Raw genomic sequence first — 18,642 nt, 5'->3', positions numbered from 1 at the left:
GTTTGCGTTTTTTACAATTAACTTAGGAAACAGTTTTTTAAACTTTAAAATTAATGTTACATTTGCGATTTTCAAATTACTTTCTTTAAAAACTGTATCCAGCTACCATTTAAAAAAAAAAATTATTAATAAGAGAAAAAATGTTGATACATCGATTGTTTGCAACACGTTTACCAATTACAAAACAAAAGTTTCTACAAAGGGTTATACACGGTTAGGCCACTCAAAAGATAACTTTGAAGTGAAGCGTTTGAAGATTCAACTTTTGTAAGCATTGTCGCTTGTTTAAAATAAAATACAAAAATATTGATAATTTTGTAAACAAATGTACAGAAGTGATGAAAAATAATAAAGAAGATGAAAATAATATCATTGGAATAGCAAACAAAAGGTATTACTTAAATTACTAGGCTTCATTTTTTTAGACAAAATTATTTTTATTACTATACACAAACCTCAAAGTCGTATTGTTGTAAACTTATAATTGTTTTTAATACCATATTCTCACCATCCCCAACACACTAAATATTTTTGCAAGTTACTCTTTGAATATTTTCCCAATGCCTATTATACCTGTTTGTCCGTCGGTGTGCAGTGCATGTGTTGATTTAAAGACTTTTCAACTAAAGTAGAAGATAATGTATTTCTTTATTTTGCAATTTTTGTGTATTTTTTAATTTACTTTTAATATTTTTTATTTACTTTTTTCCATTTGTTTAAGCAGTGTTTTAGGTTAACTTTCTTACGCTTTATGTAACGCTTTATTTTTGCTTGGCGCTTTAAACTACAAATTAATATTTAAATAATGTTTTTTGTTTTATAAAATAAATAAAAAATGTATGTATGCATTATTATTTCTTGATTTTTTTGTTTTTAAGAGAAATACATATGTATATATTGTTATCGATATATAATGATTTGTTTTAATAGTATATGTATATAAAAAAAAATATTTTTAAATGAATCATTTGTGTTTAATAGTAGATAATAAAGTGTAAATAATAGTAATATAATATTTATGTATTTATGTGTTTGAGTGCGACATTTTCAAGTGGTTACAGACAGCAAGCTGTTATTGTAGAAAAAAGTGAGGACGCAGACATTTTATTGCAGTTACAACATTGTAGCTGCGTATATTTGCAGTTAGTTGGGAGGGATATTGAATTGCAGCGTTGCAGAAAAAATGTACGCATTTATTTGTATTTATCTACATAAAGTGAATTTGCTGAAGATGAAAAAAATTTAAAAAATATTGAGAAGCTTTATCATACATTTCATTTAAATTTTTCAATTTTGAACGTTCAGCTTTTAAAGTACAAATGTTTACTTTGAAGTGTGACGAAAAACTAGAAATTGAATATTTCAAATGCATTTTCTTATTGTACTGAAAAGTTGATAACAGATAATTTTTCTACAAAAAAATTGTATTTGACAATGTGAAGCAATATGTAATTGTATTCAATTTTTTCAAATACTTCTCACGAATGTGTTTTTCTTATGTTCAACGATTCAAAAACTGTTGGCTATACGACATACAAACAGTTTCGACGTGCACAAAAAACATTAATAAATAAAAATAAAGCGTAAGTTTTTTTTTAACTACAAAAGTTGGCGATTTATTTCGCACAAAGCGCCAACAATCACTGCATAGCTTGTATAAGAGATAACGGTTGCGCTTACTAAATTGCTGTAACCATTCTCCGAAGACATTTTTTTCTTACAATTCTTCAGAAATCGCACTTGCTTAGCTTATTAAATCCGCTTAACGAACTTTCTCTATTAGAACATCATTGCCGCATGCCCCTCCAATATATAATAGTACATCAGTGTGTTTTAGCCGAGTTGTTTTACATTTTTTATTTATTTATTTGTAAGTATAAATATTTATTAATTTATTTATGCATTTATTCAAGTAAATGTATGTATATATGTATGTATGTGTCCAAACAGTTGTTGTGACGGTAGACGTAAAACTGGTTATACATAAATGCACTATTCTTTGCTACAGTGCAAATAAATTGTAATCGTTCGGACGCTTATAAGCGCGCTAAGGAAACCATACAATTTTAAAACAATTAAATTGCATAGAAAGCAATTTTAATTTGCTTGTTATTACTAATTTTTGTTTCAAAGTTAATTTTTAGTATTATATATTTTTTATATAGCATATACATATTATTACACATTTAGGTATATATGTATATAATATGCGTGCGATGCAGCGTGGCGCGTTTGTGTGTAGAAATAGTGAATTGTGACAAAATTCTACATTTGTTAAACATAACTATGCTCTTTTGGTGAAATATTACCTTTTTATATGAAAATTGTAGCATTTCGTATATTTTTATAACACAATTACAAAATTCCACATGCAAATAATTAAAGTTCCAAAAATGTAGGACATAAGTTACTTCAAATATTCATCTAAATCGTCTTAGCAGTAGCGACACATATTTGAAAAAAAAAAAATAAAGAGAACTGTAGCAACTTTGTTTATTTTTTACTTTATTTTATGTCAAAGCTAATTCAAAGTATTTCACTATCAAAAGCATTTAACTCTTAACAAATATTTGTGCATACAAATTCACAGACACACGCTGCCACTGTACTGCGTATGTACCTAATGAGTAGGACCATAAATGGGCTAGTAGCCACTAAAGTTGCTGCCTAACTGCTGCCATGCTCCTGTCACTTACTTTCTTTCACCTACACTTTTCTTGATTTGCGCGTTTCATAGTTCCAGATTTTTAAACTTTTCTATTCATTTTTTCATTATTCATTACATTTTTGCATTTTTAATTTTTCATTTCCAGCTCATTATACTTTTCGACCCGGTTTCTACGTCTTACACACCACTTGAAAACGTGCACATTTAGTACATTCCATTTTTGCATTGATTTATTAAATAGTTTTTTAATATTCTTGTTGTTTTTAAAAGTTTTTTTTCTTCTTTTTTTGTTGCTCTCTTTCACCAAACATTGAAGCAGAGTTTTTTGGGGAATATTAAGGATACGTAAGTGTTACAATTTTATGTTGCAACTTTGTTTATTTTTTCTGCACACAAAACAATTGCACATGTGTCCATATACGAAAAGAAAACTAGTTTTCTTGCGCTTATAACAGTAAATTTTCTATGGTTTACCGTTAGGAAATTTCATTTGCAGTTAATGCATTAACACTGAACACACTCTTCTCTGTATTTATCAAAGTTTAAAGTCACATTGTGCCGTTATTTTGCGGCACTTTTCAACATTTACCGTTACAAAACGCATTTTCGCTTATGCCAAATGCACTAAAGTTTGTGTACAATTTTTTCAACTTTATTTTTGTTTTCATTATAATTACTATTTGTTGCACATCTGCGCATTTTCGCTACTGAAACAATTATAATAATTACTTTTATTTCTGTTTATCATTGTTTTATTGCATTCTGCAATTTTCGTATTTTTTACCATTGTTTACGTAATTCTCATATTTCCATATTTAATTTTAATTGCGTATTTCTCACACTTACCACAAACTTCACGTTTGTGCTACATTTTGTAAGAATTATTAAATTTCTTAGTACGCATTGTGAGCTTTCCATTTATTCATTTATATATGTATTTATATGTTTGCTCTTACTGTCTTGGATTACTGGTTGGCATGTGTATGTGTATATGTTGGTGTGGTCGCTTGGCTCATTCAATTACCTCGACTTCCACCGCCACCTGCATTGTTCGCATAGTAGGGTTTATTCATTTGTCCACCGCCGTTGGGGCCGCCAGCTCCACCACCATTGTTTGGACCTCCAGGGCCACAACCTTGACCGCCACCACCGTTGGGACCACCGCCTACATTGCCATTATTGTGACCGCCAGGGCCACCAACACCACCTTGTGGTCCATTACCACCACTACTACCGGGTGGCCCACCACCAGGTCCTTGCCGCATGTTATTTGGTCTTTGGCCTGCTTGTGATTGCTGCTGTTGTTGTTGCTGCTGCTGTTGTTGCTGTGACTGTGGGCCACCTTGTGGATGTTGTGGATAATTGTTAGGGCGCTGTATTGGAGTGGGATAACGTCCTTGACCACCTTGTCCGCCAACACCACCGCCGCCAGGACCGCCTTGAACACCTGGTGGACCACCACCACGACTACCAGGTGGCATATTCTGTACGTTACCACCGCCACCTACACCACCGACACCGCCAGCACGTTGCTGCGCGGCTTGTTGCTGTTGTGATTGAGATTGTTGCTGTGCTTGTTGTTGCATTACTTGATTTTGCAGATCCCACTGTGTAAAAAAGGGCGAATATTGAAAGTTCATGTTAGTATTTCGATAGTGAGAATGAGAGCAGCATGTTATATTTCAATTAATTTTCACTTACGCTGCCATAGTTCTTGTGGTGTGGTGGACTGGGTTGAGATTGCACCTGTTTGGCCAAGCTTAAACTGACGTCAGCTCCGAGTGGGCTTTTAAGTTGGCGTCCCATCTAAAAATTTATTAAAAAAAAGTTTTGATAAAAAAATCTTAAATTATAAGGTTATTCTATTACATACCGAGTCCTGCAGATGACTTTGTCCTTGTCCAGATTTCATATATGCGGCCGCGGCAGCTGCGTGCTGCTGAGGCGTTGGTCCTGCGCGAAATTGATTAATACTCGCGGCCGTCAGTAACTGTGAATTCATAAATGGTGTATTAAAGTTGCCCATTGTATGTTGCGACTGTGGACCAGGTGGGCCTTGTGGTCCATTCGAACCGGGCGGTCCGCCTTGATGTCCGCCATATAGACCAGCCGCAGCTGCAGCTGCAGCTGCTAGACCAAAGTTTTGCGCACCGGCGCCTGCGCCTTGTGGCGGCGGTGGACCGCCGTAGAATGCCGGTCCGTTCGGTCCACTAGCCGAATTCGAGTAGTAACTATTCGATTGCAATTGATGTGCGCCAGGTGGCCCAGGTGGACCCCCTTGTGGATGCTGTGGTGGTGGACCCGGATACAGATTCATATATTGTTGCGCTGCATAAGGACCACCACCGCCGCCGCCTTTCGAACCGATCGTGCCGAGTTGTTGCGATGATGGTGGTGGCTTCACCGAACCCACCGATGACATCATCGAATTGGAATTAGAGGAAATTATCGTCACTGCTTGTGCATTGGGATTGCTTAGCTGTTGAGAATTTGGATTACCGAAAGGTGATGGACCTCCGCCCATGCGAAACTGTGACGTTAGACTGGAATACATTTCGGGGGTGGGTGCAGCAGCCATATTGGGTGGCGTTTGCATTGTATATGCATTAAAGGGTCCACCGGCGGCCGCTGCCGCTGCGCTATAGTGACCGGGGAAACTGTGTGCCGCTGCGGCGGCTGAGAATTGTGAACGGCTCGAATGATCGAGTGAATGGAATGGTGCGTAGAGGCCAGCCTGTGAGGGTGGTGGTGCCATTTGCGACGAATTGAACACGACAGTTGGGGGACTGGGTATGCCGGTGAATTGTGGTGATGCTTGGTAGAAGGAGGGCGGTGCTGCGTGCAATTGTTGCTGTTGCGCAGCCGCTGATTGTTGATGCTGTGCCTGTTGTTGTTGTTGTTGTTGCTGCTGTTGTTGTTGCATATTAGGAGGTGGTGACATACCCATCGAAGAGCCATGATGCTGTTGCAATTGTTTTGCGGCAGCAGACGCCTGCTGCTGCTGTTTCACAACATCTGGGTGTTTTAGCACCTGTTGTTGTTGTTGTGCAGCGGCAGCAGACTGCACCTGCTGTTGTTGGGTCTGCTGTGGACTGGGATAGCCAACAACACTAGTCGGATCATCGGCCCCGCCCACCACAATACTGCCGCTCTGTGCGAACTGCTGATCGAGTGGTGTGGCGACGTCGAAGGGTGAGCCATGACTGCCGTAGCCGCTTGGCACTGGACCCGGCGAGGACAGGGAGTGGTGTTGATGTTGATGTTGGTGCAGGGGAACAGCAGCGACGGCATAATGTGGCATATGCTGCTGCTGATGTTGCTGTTGCGATGCTGCAACAGCTGCTACAAATGAAGCAGCCGCCGACATATGTCCACTTGGATCAACCACCTCTAATTGCTGTTGAGCTTGTTGCTGTTGTTGTTGTTGCTGCTGTTGATGCTGCAACTGTTGTTGGACTTGTTGCTGTGCCTGCTGTTGGTGTGCTACTTGTTGATGCTGTAACGCTGACGAACTCGCCTCAGATGTCATAGGCGCTACACTCTCCCATACCTTCTTCACACTCGCAATTTTCATATTCAAATCCGCAGTTGAAATAATATTCTGAGCTTGTTGCTGTTGTTGGTGCACCTGCTGATGTTGTTGTTGTCCGACAGCGGTGACAGCTACCTGTTGCGCAACCACACTAACAACTTTGGATTCGTTATCATTTGGCGACTTGTTAGGCACCGCCGAGACGTATGTTTCAGTGGCGTCACCAAAAGTGAAGCCCAACTTCATGTCTTTGTCGTAGTCTCCCGCAGCGGATACCACAACGCCGCCGCCAGGCAGTGTCGAATCGTTCCCTTTGGTGAAAGACATCTGCGAAAGCGCCGTGCTTAGCGTCTCAACAGCGGAGACACTAACACCACTGCTAACGGCTGAGCTCAAAGACTCCGAGGAGCGTTTAAGCTGCGCTGCTTGCGCTTGTTGTTTGTAGTTGGTATTCTCAAAGATAATCGTATTGACGGGTGCACCATCTAGTAATAGGGTGCTGCCCCCGCTGACAACCGCATTCTGTTTCTCACTCGCGCCGGCTGCCAATTTTGCTTTGTCCATCTCGCTGATGGAAGTCCGATGCTGTGCGGGTGGCTGTTGACGTCCCACACTCGTTGTAATGGTGTTTGTATCTGATTTACTCTTCTGTAGTTCGACGTTTTGTTTTTGTTGTTGTTGTTGCTGTTGCGAAGCAACACTCTGATTTGACAGCGAAGCGCTGTTTGTAGGCTTGAAGTTGCCCCCGCTGTTGACGCCCCCCAGTCCGGGTGGAGGTTTCGTCACCGTTTGTTGTTGCGATTGCTGGTTGATTTTGTTAGGGCCAATAGCGGATGCCGATTGCGAGGTGGGCAATGAGGCCATAGGTAAATCTTGTTTCTTTGCACCAACACTGGAGCTGCTACGTTGCGCTGCGGGCAATTGTGCCGAACTATTGCTGCGCTGCTGTTGCGTCTGTTGCACCGCGCCACTGGGTAAATCCTTTTCTTTGGAAGCGGATTTACGATCGCGTTCGGCGATCTCATCAGCTTTAGTGCTCGATGTACTCTCTTTGCGAGCTTGCGTCCCACCTCCGCTGTTACTACCAAACTGTTTTGGTTGAGTGGTGGGAGCACCCTTTTTTTCTGGCTCGCCAACTGAACCGGCCTTCTTGCTTTGTTGAGTGTTTGCTGCGCTTTGTGGAGGAGTCTGTTGCTTACCGCCAGACTGTATGCGCGTCTTTTCATCTGCAGATGTTGTCGTAGTCACATTGGAGTCCTTAACTTTAGAAAGTCCTGCGCTAAGTGCTAATTGGTTTTGTTTAGTTTTATCAACATCACTACCACCACCTGTTGTTTCCGACTCTGAGCTGCGCTTATGATCTTTATGATGTTCATCGTAGGGCTGTCGGCCATAATGTCGTCCTTGACTCCTACCACCACCATCATTACGTCTATAAGACGAAGAAGTCCCACGATCACCGCGATCGCCACGCTCACCCCGATCGACGCGATCACCAATATTCGCACCACCTCCACGACCACGACGTGATGGTTCACCACGTGGAGCGAAACCCTCCTTAGAGTTACGTTCTTCGCCGCCGCTGCGGTGACCACCGTGATCTTTTCGTGGGACTTTAGGACTTTGGCGATCACCACGTCGTCCACCTCCGCCATACGCCTCTTCATCGACATCCTCCGAATGTTCTGATTCGCTGGGTAACCGCGGTTCATTGGGACCATAGTAACGTCCACCACGTGTAGCACGAGGATTCCAATCGCGGACGCCACGGCAGCCAGGATAAGCGCGTGAATGAGGGCCCCGCTCCCGGTCTCTGTCACGATCTCGATCACGATCACGACCTCCGCCAACAGCGCCACCGCGTGGACTAGGTCTTTTCGGCTCACGCTGCGGTTGACTTACTGCTGTTAAAGATGTTGCCGAACGGTTTTCATCAACCAGCAACTTGCTATCATCAGTCGATAAGGATTCCTTCCTAGCTCCTGAATGGATTGGAGCAGCGGAATTGCTACTCTCACTTTCTTTACGCTTCTTTTGTTGAGATTCCACGTCTGCTGTCGGCTTTGTTAACGTTGCGCTCTTCTCTTCGCTAATTTTACTTGCTGCGACTACGTCTCCACTGCCTGTTTGATGTGGCTGTTTGGGTTTCTCATCACTCGACGACTCGGAGCGGCGTAAAATTTGAGTAGGTGCAAAAAGCGTTGTTTGTTCACTTTCGCTGCGCCGATGCGGTGCTTGATGTTGATGCAGTTGTTGTTGGTGCGTTAGCTGCTGTTGAGATTGCAATTGCTGTTGTTGGGAGTGTGTATGTTGTTGCAGCAGTTGCTGCTGAGGTGGTGAAGTTTCCTCCTCCGACACACTCTTCTGTGTATGTGGTCGTTGCAGTATTTTTATGGGTAGTGACTCTTGACTATGCGTTGAAGAGAAACTCTCCTCGCGTTGGCGCTTCAACTCGGCATCTGTCTCCTCAGCCCAAGACGACACAAGTGCGCCGCTGCCAAACTCCTTTGAATCATTCAAACTGCTGTTTCCGCCATACTTGCTAGACTCGTCGTTAGACGAGACACTAGTTTTACGTTGAGAAGTATCCGATATGCTGCGTGACAACTGATTTTGTGACATACCATTGCCACGCATATAATCATCTCCGCCTCGTCCTCCACGTCCACCATGATAGCGTGGTTCATCGTCGCGTTCACTGTCATTACGTATACGCCCATAGCCCCCACCGCCGCGTGTATAATTGTCGCGATAATCGCCACGTCCACCACGTTGCAACGGTCCTGCACCGCCATTACTTCCCTTTTGCATATAACGGACTGCTCCAGGCTCATAGGCGGAAGCAGTCGAGCCCGCTTTATCTAAATTACTAGCCAACGGACCGGACGTTTTGCCATTGCCACTTAATGCGCCAGCGCTAATCGGTGGACCGCCTAGCTGCGCTTGCATTTGCTGCTGTTTCTGGAAGCGTGGCGGCAAATTAGATTGGAATTGTGCAGAAAATATAGGTTTTCCACCAGCGCCAACACCTTGTGTGCCCACGCCACTGCCAGTGCCAACACCACGTTCACCTCGCACATAGTCGCCGCCTCCACGCACATCACGTGTATCATAGCCGGCACGAGTGTTGCCTCGTTCGTAATCCCTGCTACCACCACTGCGACGCATATTGAATTCCTCCTCACTTCCACCGCCGATGGATGGTGGCGGAGTCGGTAATTCTACTGCGTCCCCACCAGAGCCCACAGTTGTTGAGCCAACAACTCCTCCAGCAGCTGCTGCGCTCGCTGCCTTTTTATTATAAATTTTCATTTCGAGTTCTTGTAATTTGCGGGCAGCCGCTTCACGTCGCTCTTTTTCGCGTCGTTCCTCCTCCTCTTTACGTTGCTTTACACGTTCGTACACGGCCGCATCCAGGGCAATACTGCCCGCTGCGCTGCTACGATGTCCATTTTGCTGACGCGTATCCTCGCGATCGGCCGATTTTTCGCGTTCGGCACTGTCACGTTGGTCCTTAATGCTACCGCTACGTTGCCAGCTGTTATTCACGCTGCTCGCGTTGGAGCTCTTGCGTAGGTCATGTGAACCGCCACTGCTTCCGCTCGACTTACTGAATGCTGGCCGATCGCGCTCCTGCGATGGCGTATGCTCTTCAGGCGATTCATCATCTGAGAAAGTCAGTTTTTTCGTGTAATCTATATCATCTTGTTTGGTCCAACTATCATCGTTGGCTATAGCATTTAGACGTTCCAAATCTTCTTCGCGTATAATTGGTCGTTGCATCTGCACCACTTCTGGTTCTATGATAAATTCTTTATCCTTCCGAACACCACCGTTGGGGGTTTGCGTACCACCTAATGGAGGTGTGGCCAATTGTGGTGGTCTCTTGGGTATTGCAGTTGCGGCACGGAAACTGCTAACAGCTGGGGAACCCGAGCGATAATCCTGCGCCCCACCACCATTACCACCTGACGCTCGTTGTTGTGAGCGCAATGTGCCACCACCCGTATCTTTGCCACCAATGCCGTTCTGGTAGTTTGGGGGTGTTTGAGAGCGTGGTCCGTTACTAGAAACTCCCCCACCACCGCTGCCAGTTGCCGGCAATGGTGCACCGCGCTGCATAAACGAGGGCATTAACTGCAGGATAGGCAACGGCACTGCTGCACCTGCAGTATTTGCATTCTGCGCCTGGTGGCCCTGGCCCTGTTGGTTCGACTGGCCTTCTGTTGAGCCCTTGCCTGATTTTTCCTGCTGCTGTAACCAGGTGCTCGCATCGTTTTGTGGACGCAGACTCACTTCGTTCAGTTCGCGTTGTTGTTGCTGCTGCTGCTCGCGGTGATGATGATGATGTTGTTGATAAGAGTAATCGCTGCCACCGTCTCCGTCGCTGCCATCTTTGTAATTGTGAGCATCGTAACGCTGATCGTGTGCGTGCCGGCCGCCGCCGCCGCCACTTCCATGTTGCTGCTGGTTGTTGTAGTCTCGTTGGTGTGGATGGTGATTTTGTTGTTGTGGCTGATGATGATGGTGCTGCTGATGATGGTGATGATTTTGTTGCGAATGTTGTTGCTGATGATAGTGGTGTTGTTGCTGTTGGTTCGAATGCTGATGATGGTGTTGTTGGTGATGATAATGCTCCTGTTGTTGCTGGTGCTGTTTGTTTCGGGTCGATGCGTTGCCGCCGCTGCCACCACCACCACCACCGGCGCCGCCGCCAACTGTGCCATCTAACGTTGGAAATTCGTATTGAAACTGTGGACTCTGATAGAGTGGCGGTACCGATGATTTGCCCCCACCACCGCTGCTCTTGCCACCGCCGGTCATGTCGTTGCCCGTTGTCACAGCAGACCATGTTATTGGCGAGTTTCGTTGCTGTTGTTGATTGGCGTGATTCGCTACTGAAGAGTTGCGCAGCTGCTGACCGCCACTACCGCCAGTGCTTACACCTGTTGAATTGTTAACAAGTTTTACGCCACCGACGCTGTTGCTAATGTTATTGTTGTTGCTGTTATTATTGTTGTTACTATTGCCAAGTGCGGACTTGTTGCTAATGTTCTTCAATTGTTGTTGCTGTTGCTGCTGTTGATTATTTACTACGCCTGTGGGTGTGTGTGCTGTTATTTGACCGCCGCTCGTTGAGTTGACTGAAAAGTTCGAAGATGAATTTGCCAAAGATATGGATACATAAATAAAAGCGAGTAACTTAGAGCAAAATGGCAACACAGATAAGTTTCATAATTTTTACAAATGCTGTTGCGACTTAAATGTTATATTATTAAATATATGATATGATATCTGTAATTAAAGCTTTGTTCCTTTATATGCAGTCTCAGCTAAAATCCATATTTAAAAGCAGAAGTATTTAATATCTCCCAAAAAGAGAAATTCTAAAGGAAATCTGTTATGCTTTAAGCCTATTGTACAGTATTATATTTGCATTTCGTTTGCATTTTTATTGAAAAATAATTATGATTTCACTATTGATGAACTATAATATTTTCACTATAGAAAAATTATTATATTTTCAATTATCACAAAACACATACCTTCTTGTCCGGTTGATGGTATTATATTGTTATTCGTATTTGGCGAATTTGTTATTTCAGCTTTCAGGGATGGTAAATTAGCTGGTGGACGCCTTGCGGACGGCACTTTGCCCAAACTTTGCATTCCATGTTTACGTGGCACTTGATTCTTTTGTGCAGATGGTTCAGCTGGCTCACCCTAAAACACAAAGCAAATGTGATGAAAGTTTGTAATTATTTTACAAACTATAACTTCAAACAAATATAATTTAGATGGTTTTGTGTAGATCAAAACTTACGCGACTATTTTTGTACATTCGATTTATATCGAGTGCTGAGAACTTGGGCTTGGCATTTCGCTCTCCCCTACTTCCCCCCAGTGTACTCATGCTGCCAGTAGATCCTCATTAGCGTTACCTCCCCCTTGCGCCGCACTCACTTCACCACTTCTACTTTACAAGTACTGCAGCTCGGTGCGCAGTGTTTTATATTCGTTTGTTTATTTGTTTGTTGTGTTTGTAACTGTGCCTTTCGGTTGTTAGTCCGTACGTTAGCGGAGAGAAAAAGTTAAAACTAACGATCTGATTTACACAGATGACAATATTTCTGACCGGCTTAGATTACCGTTTTCGCAGCAACCACGTATTGTTGCACAAAAAAGTCACGTTTCGTTTCTTTATATTAAAGATACACCGCTCTTTCGCTACTCTGCCCTATATTAAAACAGTAGTTCAGTGATTGTTGTAAACTGCCGATTTTTCCAGCTGGTCTTTTGTAAATGTATTATTGTGTAGAGTGTGCAAATCAATTGCTCGAATTTCTTTTATATAATGATAGCTCGTTTTTCTGTATTTTGCGTTTGTAATATGACTTTTTGATTTCTGCGAATTTTTCGTTTTTAAGACTGATGTTTAAACTTGGTACTTCTGGCCACTTTCAACTTCAATTTGCCAGATATGAAATTAATACAGCTTCAGCATATAATTTTTGCCTGTTAAACGTATATGAACTGCGAAGATTTTCCTAACAGACACTCGTTTGTATTTTCTCGCTTTTTATGCTGTTTTTAATGTAAATGAGATTTATTTTTAAACTCCACAACGCCGTATAATGACGAAGAGTGCTGGTTCACTTTTACCGGCGGAAAATCCGCTGCGTTCTGGTTTTATCTACCACACTACAGTGTACTCCTGTGTTGCTGGAAAAAACTTATATTTTGTGGTATGTGCTAGATAAATAAAACTACTGCCGGCCTCAGACACTTATCGTTTCGCTTATAAATTCGTTCCTCGTAAAAAGGGAATCCTCGTGGTATTTTAAATCTATATCCTCAGTCTTCTTTGAATTCTGAAAAAATCAAAAAAAAAAAACAAATTAGCTTAGTTACTAATTTTTTTAAAAATTACATATTTATTATAAATTGTAGTTTAATTTTATTTATAACATAATGATTATAAATAAAATTGAAAGCTGCTATCTATTTTAGATCCCTCGTTATAAATCATAAAATCACGACTTCAGCACATACCAACAGCTTGAAAGGTTCAACTTTCAGGGTAATGAGTACAAAAAATTATGATCAACTGTTTTAACAAAAATTTATAATTACTTTACAGGTGTGACAGTTGCAGGTCAATGCTCTACGGAAGTGTATATTTGTGCCATATCTTTAATGCTAATATAAGATCAAATGAAACTTTAATTAAATCTATGTAATATATTTGGAAACTATTAAAGTAGGGATACAGAAAAAATCTAGATGGATAAAACAACAAGTACAAGTTAAGAAGTAGATATATTGAAAAATAATATAACAAATGGATAAGCTGCTCACACATAGTAAATGCGCACCACCAACAGTGTCTCGTGAAGTTAGTGAAGTAGACAGCACGTCAACTAACCCACTGATCGTACGGCAGTAAGACACAACAAAATGCAGATTCACATGGCATTGGCCGTGAATACCATTCACGAGAGTGCGCTGCCCCACAGACAACCCATACGTTAAATAAAGGCGGATATGCGTTGTGAATACATATACGCAGAACCCACAAACGGTGATAAGTATGTGTTGTGCAGGCAGGTGAAATAATCTTCCAGTACGGAAAATTTGTTTAATACGGTAACAAGCGCCGATAATCAATCAGCGTAAAAAGGCATGTGGAAACTGAGAGCAAATACAGCAAAAAAAAAAGGTTAACAACACTTATCAAAACTGCGGCACACTTGCATATATTCAATTAACAAAAAATAAATGAATTAAAGAAGTAGAGATACCAAAGTAATAAAAATGTGGTAACAATTAGCAGATATATTTTTGCTAGCTTTCAAAATTTTGTAATATTCAAATAAAATATTTAAAACATTAAAAATAAACAGCAAAACAATTTAAAGGATTTAAGTCAAAAAAGAGAATTGTGAAATTTTTTATAATACAGATTGAACAAAACACACAACAAGCTAGAGTAAGCGAGACAAATAAAGCCCTAAACGAGTCGCTATATTTTGACAGCTAAACCAACGAGCGAAAGGCGTGTAGAATTATAAAGAAACGAGTGATGCACTCGTACTGTCAGTCTAAGTTATCCTAATGCAATAATTTTTTTCTACACTGCTACTTTGAATAAAATAATTTAAGCTTCCGGAATTGTAACAGGAAATTTATTAACATAAGAAAGTGTTAAACTTCAAAATGTTCCATAGAAGCGGTTTAAGATGAAGACACAAATTTATGTGTACTAAAAATTAAAATGTTTAAAGGGAAGAGAAAACATGAAAACCATTAAACTATGCATACACAAACATACAAGTGCAGTCAAACAAAGAAGGTGATGTGCACACATTCAAAACGCGAATTAAGGTATGGGAAAAGAAAATGAAGAACGTGATGGCGTCTTGCAATAATGGCCATAAGATCTTTTGATATCGTATTGTATGCAAAGGATCAATGCCCCTGCAAAATACAAGAGTTTAGTACGCCCAAGGATTTCTTGTATACAAGACTTATATATTTGTGCATAAAAATGCTGTTTAAAAACCGTTTGTATGGGTTAACGATTTGGTAACACTTCTCCAAGCTTATTACCAAGCAGTATTTTCTATAGTGCTAAATATATTTTTCGGTACAACACTTTTTAACACTCTGATGTAATAATACTGATGTTATTTATTTAATCTACACTATGAAAGTGTATATCACTTGTGCGAATACAGGTCGAGTGCCAGTGAAAACGGACAACACTACCCTCCACACCTTCCCCAGTTATTTGGTTTGTTTCGACTACTTTCAACTATAAAATCAAAATCGACGTACACATTACAACTACCACAATTCATACGAAGTAGTGCTTTTCACAACCGATTTAATCAACGATTTAGAAATTTTTGAAATTATTTCTACCTTATGCGTTTCTTTTTCAAGATTTCATCCGACATCGGCGTTTTATATCGACACTTATTCAATACTTCCACTTTATCGATGTAGTCGCCGCTACCGTTTGATTGCGTTTTTTGCTTTTGTTGGCGGAGCTCCACCACACTATACCAGAATTGAAATTTTATGCTTCTTCTTTTCAGTGACTTTTTCTGTATGAAGACACTTTTATAATACAAATTTCCACAAGATTACCATGTAATCTATACGTCAATACACACACTCAATCATAAACAAACTATAAAATGCTTGTTAATGCAATTTTTCATACAATTTTCAGCGTATTTAGAGCGATATTTTTCTTTTCTTGCAGTAGAAATTTTATGATTCCGACACGAAAATTTTTTCCGTTTCGCACTCGTTTCTGTCGTCTTTCTGCAACTACTTTTCAGCTTCGTTTGCTCGTTGAATGGTTTTACTACCGCTGCATTTGCTATTCACGTCAACGGAATGAAGAATCGTTCATAGTCAAAGGATTTCTGTATAGTTGACTTTATCTAACAAACACTTTATGCGGGAAAAGACAAACCTTTTTCAAACAGGAACCTTAAGTTAAACTGTGCTCTCGCTTTAGCAAAAAACGATGCGTGGGAGAGAATAAACTGATGATACTACAGACAGTATTTGTATACGTGATGTGTCAAAGCGAAATTTGCAGAATATATAGCATTGCCAGGCAATACAATTAATAAATTTATGTGTACTTTTTAATTGAATCAAATGTAATGCAACATTCACTTTTACTCAACGCCCATTTTTGATTTTATATTTACTGCACATCCAGGTATATTTTTTGTTATTGCACAAATTATCATTTTTCAATAACGTTTAGATAGTGATACCCGTTGTTCGCAACACTTAGTATTCTTGAGTATAGTTGAATGGTTTTTGCACAAGCAAAACATGGCCTGACTAAAGTTAGTACTGATGTTCTGGCTTATTAAAAATTAACACTTTACCTAAATATCATTATCTTTCAATACAAACAATAAATACTATAGATGTTAACTAGTTTTATAGCTAGCAAACTTTTAGTGTTGTGCCGGTTACCTCAATGCATTCGCACAAACAAAAAGAGATAACAAACGTAAATGAAAACAAAAAAAGCACTTCTAGTATTCCATTATATATTGCTTACCCTTTCTCTCGACGCTTGCACGCGAGTTCGTTGCTCTCCTACACAATTCACACCCGTTCAATCTCGTTGCACCTTTCGCACACACACACACACAAGAGCACGCAATTTTAATACTATATGCTACGTGTGTGTGTCACCTATGCAAGCGTACCGTGAAAATGCTGTTGAGTGCAAAAATTCACCCAAGTACTAGAAAAGTTTGCGTTGTCTCCTTTACGCGCACCTTACTTTCGTAAACGCTTTTGCTCGCTGCTTTTATTAAGCAGTGAACTCGCCTACTCCTCTGATTCGCACTTCTTTCTTTTAGCTGCCTGCTCCAATTCTTCCACCCCTTTTGATTTTATTTTTCTTCTTTTCAGCTACTTCTCTTAGCAATTATATACATACATATGTATCTGAAACGCCGAAGAGCTGTTGGGTAAGAGGGGAAATTGAACCGAAGAGGAAGCAGAATCCAATGAGAATCTTTTCTTTCGGCTCGATAGAAAATTTGTTACAACTTTAATTCGTTACATACACTTTGCAAGTACACAAAAACTATTTTTTAACTTAGCCCGTATGTTAATATGTGACTTGCACACGTTTTTGCGTTGTTTAAAGAATTATTTAACAGCGTTTTACCGTCTACCGTCACAAACAGGATAGAACACTTTCTTGCGGGTTGTCACAATTACTTAAAATGGCGTGTAGATTGTTCATACTCTACTTTGCTCTTTCAAATAAGAATACTGCGCCGACTATTAATGCAACGGCGTAGGGTGTGTTCAGTGGTTTAGCTTAATTTTGTAGTTGGAATGCGTTTAATTTAGTGTAATTTTGAGTATTATTCAATTGCAACAACAATTTATTTTATAATTTTTCTACATAAATAAATCAAATTCAATCATGTAATTAAAATGTGCACTACTTTCTACTGAAATTGAGAACAGGGCATCAACATATCGATAACTTTAATCGTTGAAGTTCCACCTTTGTTTTTAATTTTAACAGAATCAGTTGGTTCAAATTTGAAAAGTTCGAAATTTTAGTTTCCGGTGCAGTAAAAGATATTTGAATCGCGATTTGGCCTATTCTTTATGCTCTGATTATTTCGTTACATCTAAAACCTTATAAGGAAGTTATACATCAGATATAAGCAAAATATATGCATATGTATTTATAAAGAAGGATTATATTCTCTAATCTAGTGTGAACGAAATAAGCAGTGTATGAGAAGATTGCAAATTATAGAAGGCTAGGCGACTTTTGTATACTTAAAAGAGATCATGGAAAAACGCGATAAGAGTTGGGATATTGACACAACAATGAAATTAATTAAAAGAGTCGAACAGCAACGATTGCTGTGGGACACACATGACATTGATTTTCTGAATATTGTAAAGAAACGACGCGTTTTCAGTGAAATTGGTACCGAATTTGGCTGTATTGGTTCAGAAATAGAACGCAAGTGGAGAGAATTGCGAAACCAATATCGGCGTGAAAAATTGCAATACAGCAACTTGAACGCAATGCCCTCATGGTTTGCTTACGAACATATGCGCTTCGTGGATAACCATGATTCGGTAAATTGTTTTTAGAAAGCAAAACATCAATAATTACATATGCTTAACACGACTCCTAACTATGACTTACAAATATTTAATTTCATTGCTTTCAGTGCAACTCGTTGACCATAGCACCAACATCACCAGTTTCAACAAACTCTTCTCTTGCGGATGCTTCTAACGCATTCTTCCGCGCATATAAATTACAGAATGGCAAATATCCTCAGTACAGTGACACAATTTCTGACGTTGAACAAACACAAATAGCTGATAGGGATGAATTTGAAATTTTCGCCGAGGGCGTAGCAGCTAAGTTACGAAAAATTCAAGATCCTCGTGTTCAGCTGTGTGTACAACGCGACATTGATAATGCACTCTATGATGCATTGATGAAAAATGCAGTACCAAAACGTAACTCAATTAGTGCGCTTACAAGTTCCAGTAGTAATAATAGATATAAATCGCTTAAATACATTGTGCCTGGTATGAGCTCATTTTATAATTATTACCACTGAATCAAAGCAAGCAAAAAACTAACAACTTCGATTTCCATATAGTGGTAGAACGGCACTTTACTGGAATGCAGCCGTGACGCTACCAATGCAGATGCATGCAGCAACGTTGGATTGAAAGTATCGCAAATAATTTGTAAACGAATGTATACTAGAGCTTCTGCAACCACAAATTCAATAAAATTACACATTTTTCGGCAATTTTATGCATTTTATTTTCAAATGCTCTACAACCTTTTTTATTCACTTCAACAGACAATTTGATCATATAATATCAGTTTCATTCCTTG

The 18,642-nt window shown here is 40.2% G+C and overlaps 2 protein-coding genes and 1 long non-coding RNA gene across 5 annotated transcripts; 2 read left to right on the top strand and 1 right to left on the bottom strand.

Annotated features, from left to right (window-relative positions):
* Positions 1–624: 624 nt before the first annotated feature.
* Positions 625–16,944, bottom strand: LOC126758995 (homeotic protein female sterile). Of its 2 annotated transcripts, none has more exons than XM_050473507.1 (6): positions 16,297–16,944; positions 12,025–13,072; positions 11,747–11,924; positions 4,542–11,344; positions 4,370–4,474; positions 625–4,275 (listed from the first exon to the last, which is right to left on the bottom strand). In XM_050473507.1, the coding sequence occupies exons 2-6, from the start codon at positions 12,112–12,114 to the stop codon at positions 3,685–3,687; spliced, it is 7,767 nt and encodes a 2,588-aa protein (XP_050329464.1). In that variant the 5' UTR covers positions 12,115–13,072; positions 16,297–16,944; the 3' UTR covers positions 625–3,684. The 2 variants fall into 2 exon arrangements, with proteins under 2 accessions (XP_050329464.1, XP_050329465.1); XM_050473508.1 differs by lacking the exon at positions 16,297–16,944 and adding an exon at positions 15,126–15,478.
* LOC126759012 (uncharacterized) lies at positions 14,208–15,851 on the top strand. Its single transcript, XR_007666939.1, has 2 exons — positions 14,208–14,585; positions 15,472–15,851. It is a non-coding gene; the product is annotated as an uncharacterized LOC126759012 (long non-coding RNA).
* Positions 16,945–16,954: 10 nt separating the features above from the next.
* Positions 16,955–18,605, top strand: LOC126759010 (uncharacterized). Of its 2 annotated transcripts, XM_050473528.1 has the most exons (3): positions 16,955–17,858; positions 17,954–18,323; positions 18,398–18,605. In XM_050473528.1, exons 1-3 carry the CDS (start codon positions 17,562–17,564, stop codon positions 18,430–18,432), a joined length of 702 nt encoding a protein of 233 aa, XP_050329485.1. In that variant the 5' UTR covers positions 16,955–17,561; the 3' UTR covers positions 18,433–18,605. The 2 variants fall into 2 exon arrangements, with proteins under 2 accessions (XP_050329485.1, XP_050329486.1); XM_050473529.1 differs by having other exon boundaries at positions 17,954–18,604.
* The last annotated feature ends 37 nt before the right edge of the window (positions 18,606–18,642 follow it).

The sequence above is a fragment of the Bactrocera neohumeralis genome, chromosome 5 (genome assembly GCF_024586455.1).
Source record: "Bactrocera neohumeralis isolate Rockhampton chromosome 5, APGP_CSIRO_Bneo_wtdbg2-racon-allhic-juicebox.fasta_v2, whole genome shotgun sequence".
Taxonomy (NCBI): Eukaryota; Metazoa; Arthropoda; class Insecta; order Diptera; family Tephritidae; genus Bactrocera; species Bactrocera neohumeralis.
The sequence above is the reverse complement of the archived record's forward strand: the minus strand, read 5'-3'. Positions and strand labels throughout refer to the sequence as shown.

Bases quoted from the DNA above. Each gene is read 5' to 3' on its own strand.
- LOC126758995 (XM_050473507.1), bottom strand. From the start codon at position 12,114: ATGAGTACACTGGGGGGAAGTAGGGGAGAGCGAAATGCCAAGCCCAAG. The intron at 4,475-4,541 runs GTATGTAATAGA...ATAAATTTTTAG, and splicing joins AAAGTCATCTGCAGGACTCG to ATGGGACGCCAACTTAAAAG. The intron at 4,276-4,369 runs GTAAGTGAAAAT...TTTTTTACACAG, and splicing joins ACCACAAGAACTATGGCAGC to TGGGATCTGCAAAATCAAGT.
- LOC126759010 (XM_050473528.1), top strand. From the start codon at position 17,562: ATGGAAAAACGCGATAAGAGTTGGGATATTGACACAACAATGAAATTA. The intron at 17,859-17,953 runs GTAAATTGTTTT...CATTGCTTTCAG, and splicing joins TCGTGGATAACCATGATTCG to TGCAACTCGTTGACCATAGC. The intron at 18,324-18,397 runs GTATGAGCTCAT...ATTTCCATATAG, and splicing joins GCTTAAATACATTGTGCCTG to TGGTAGAACGGCACTTTACT.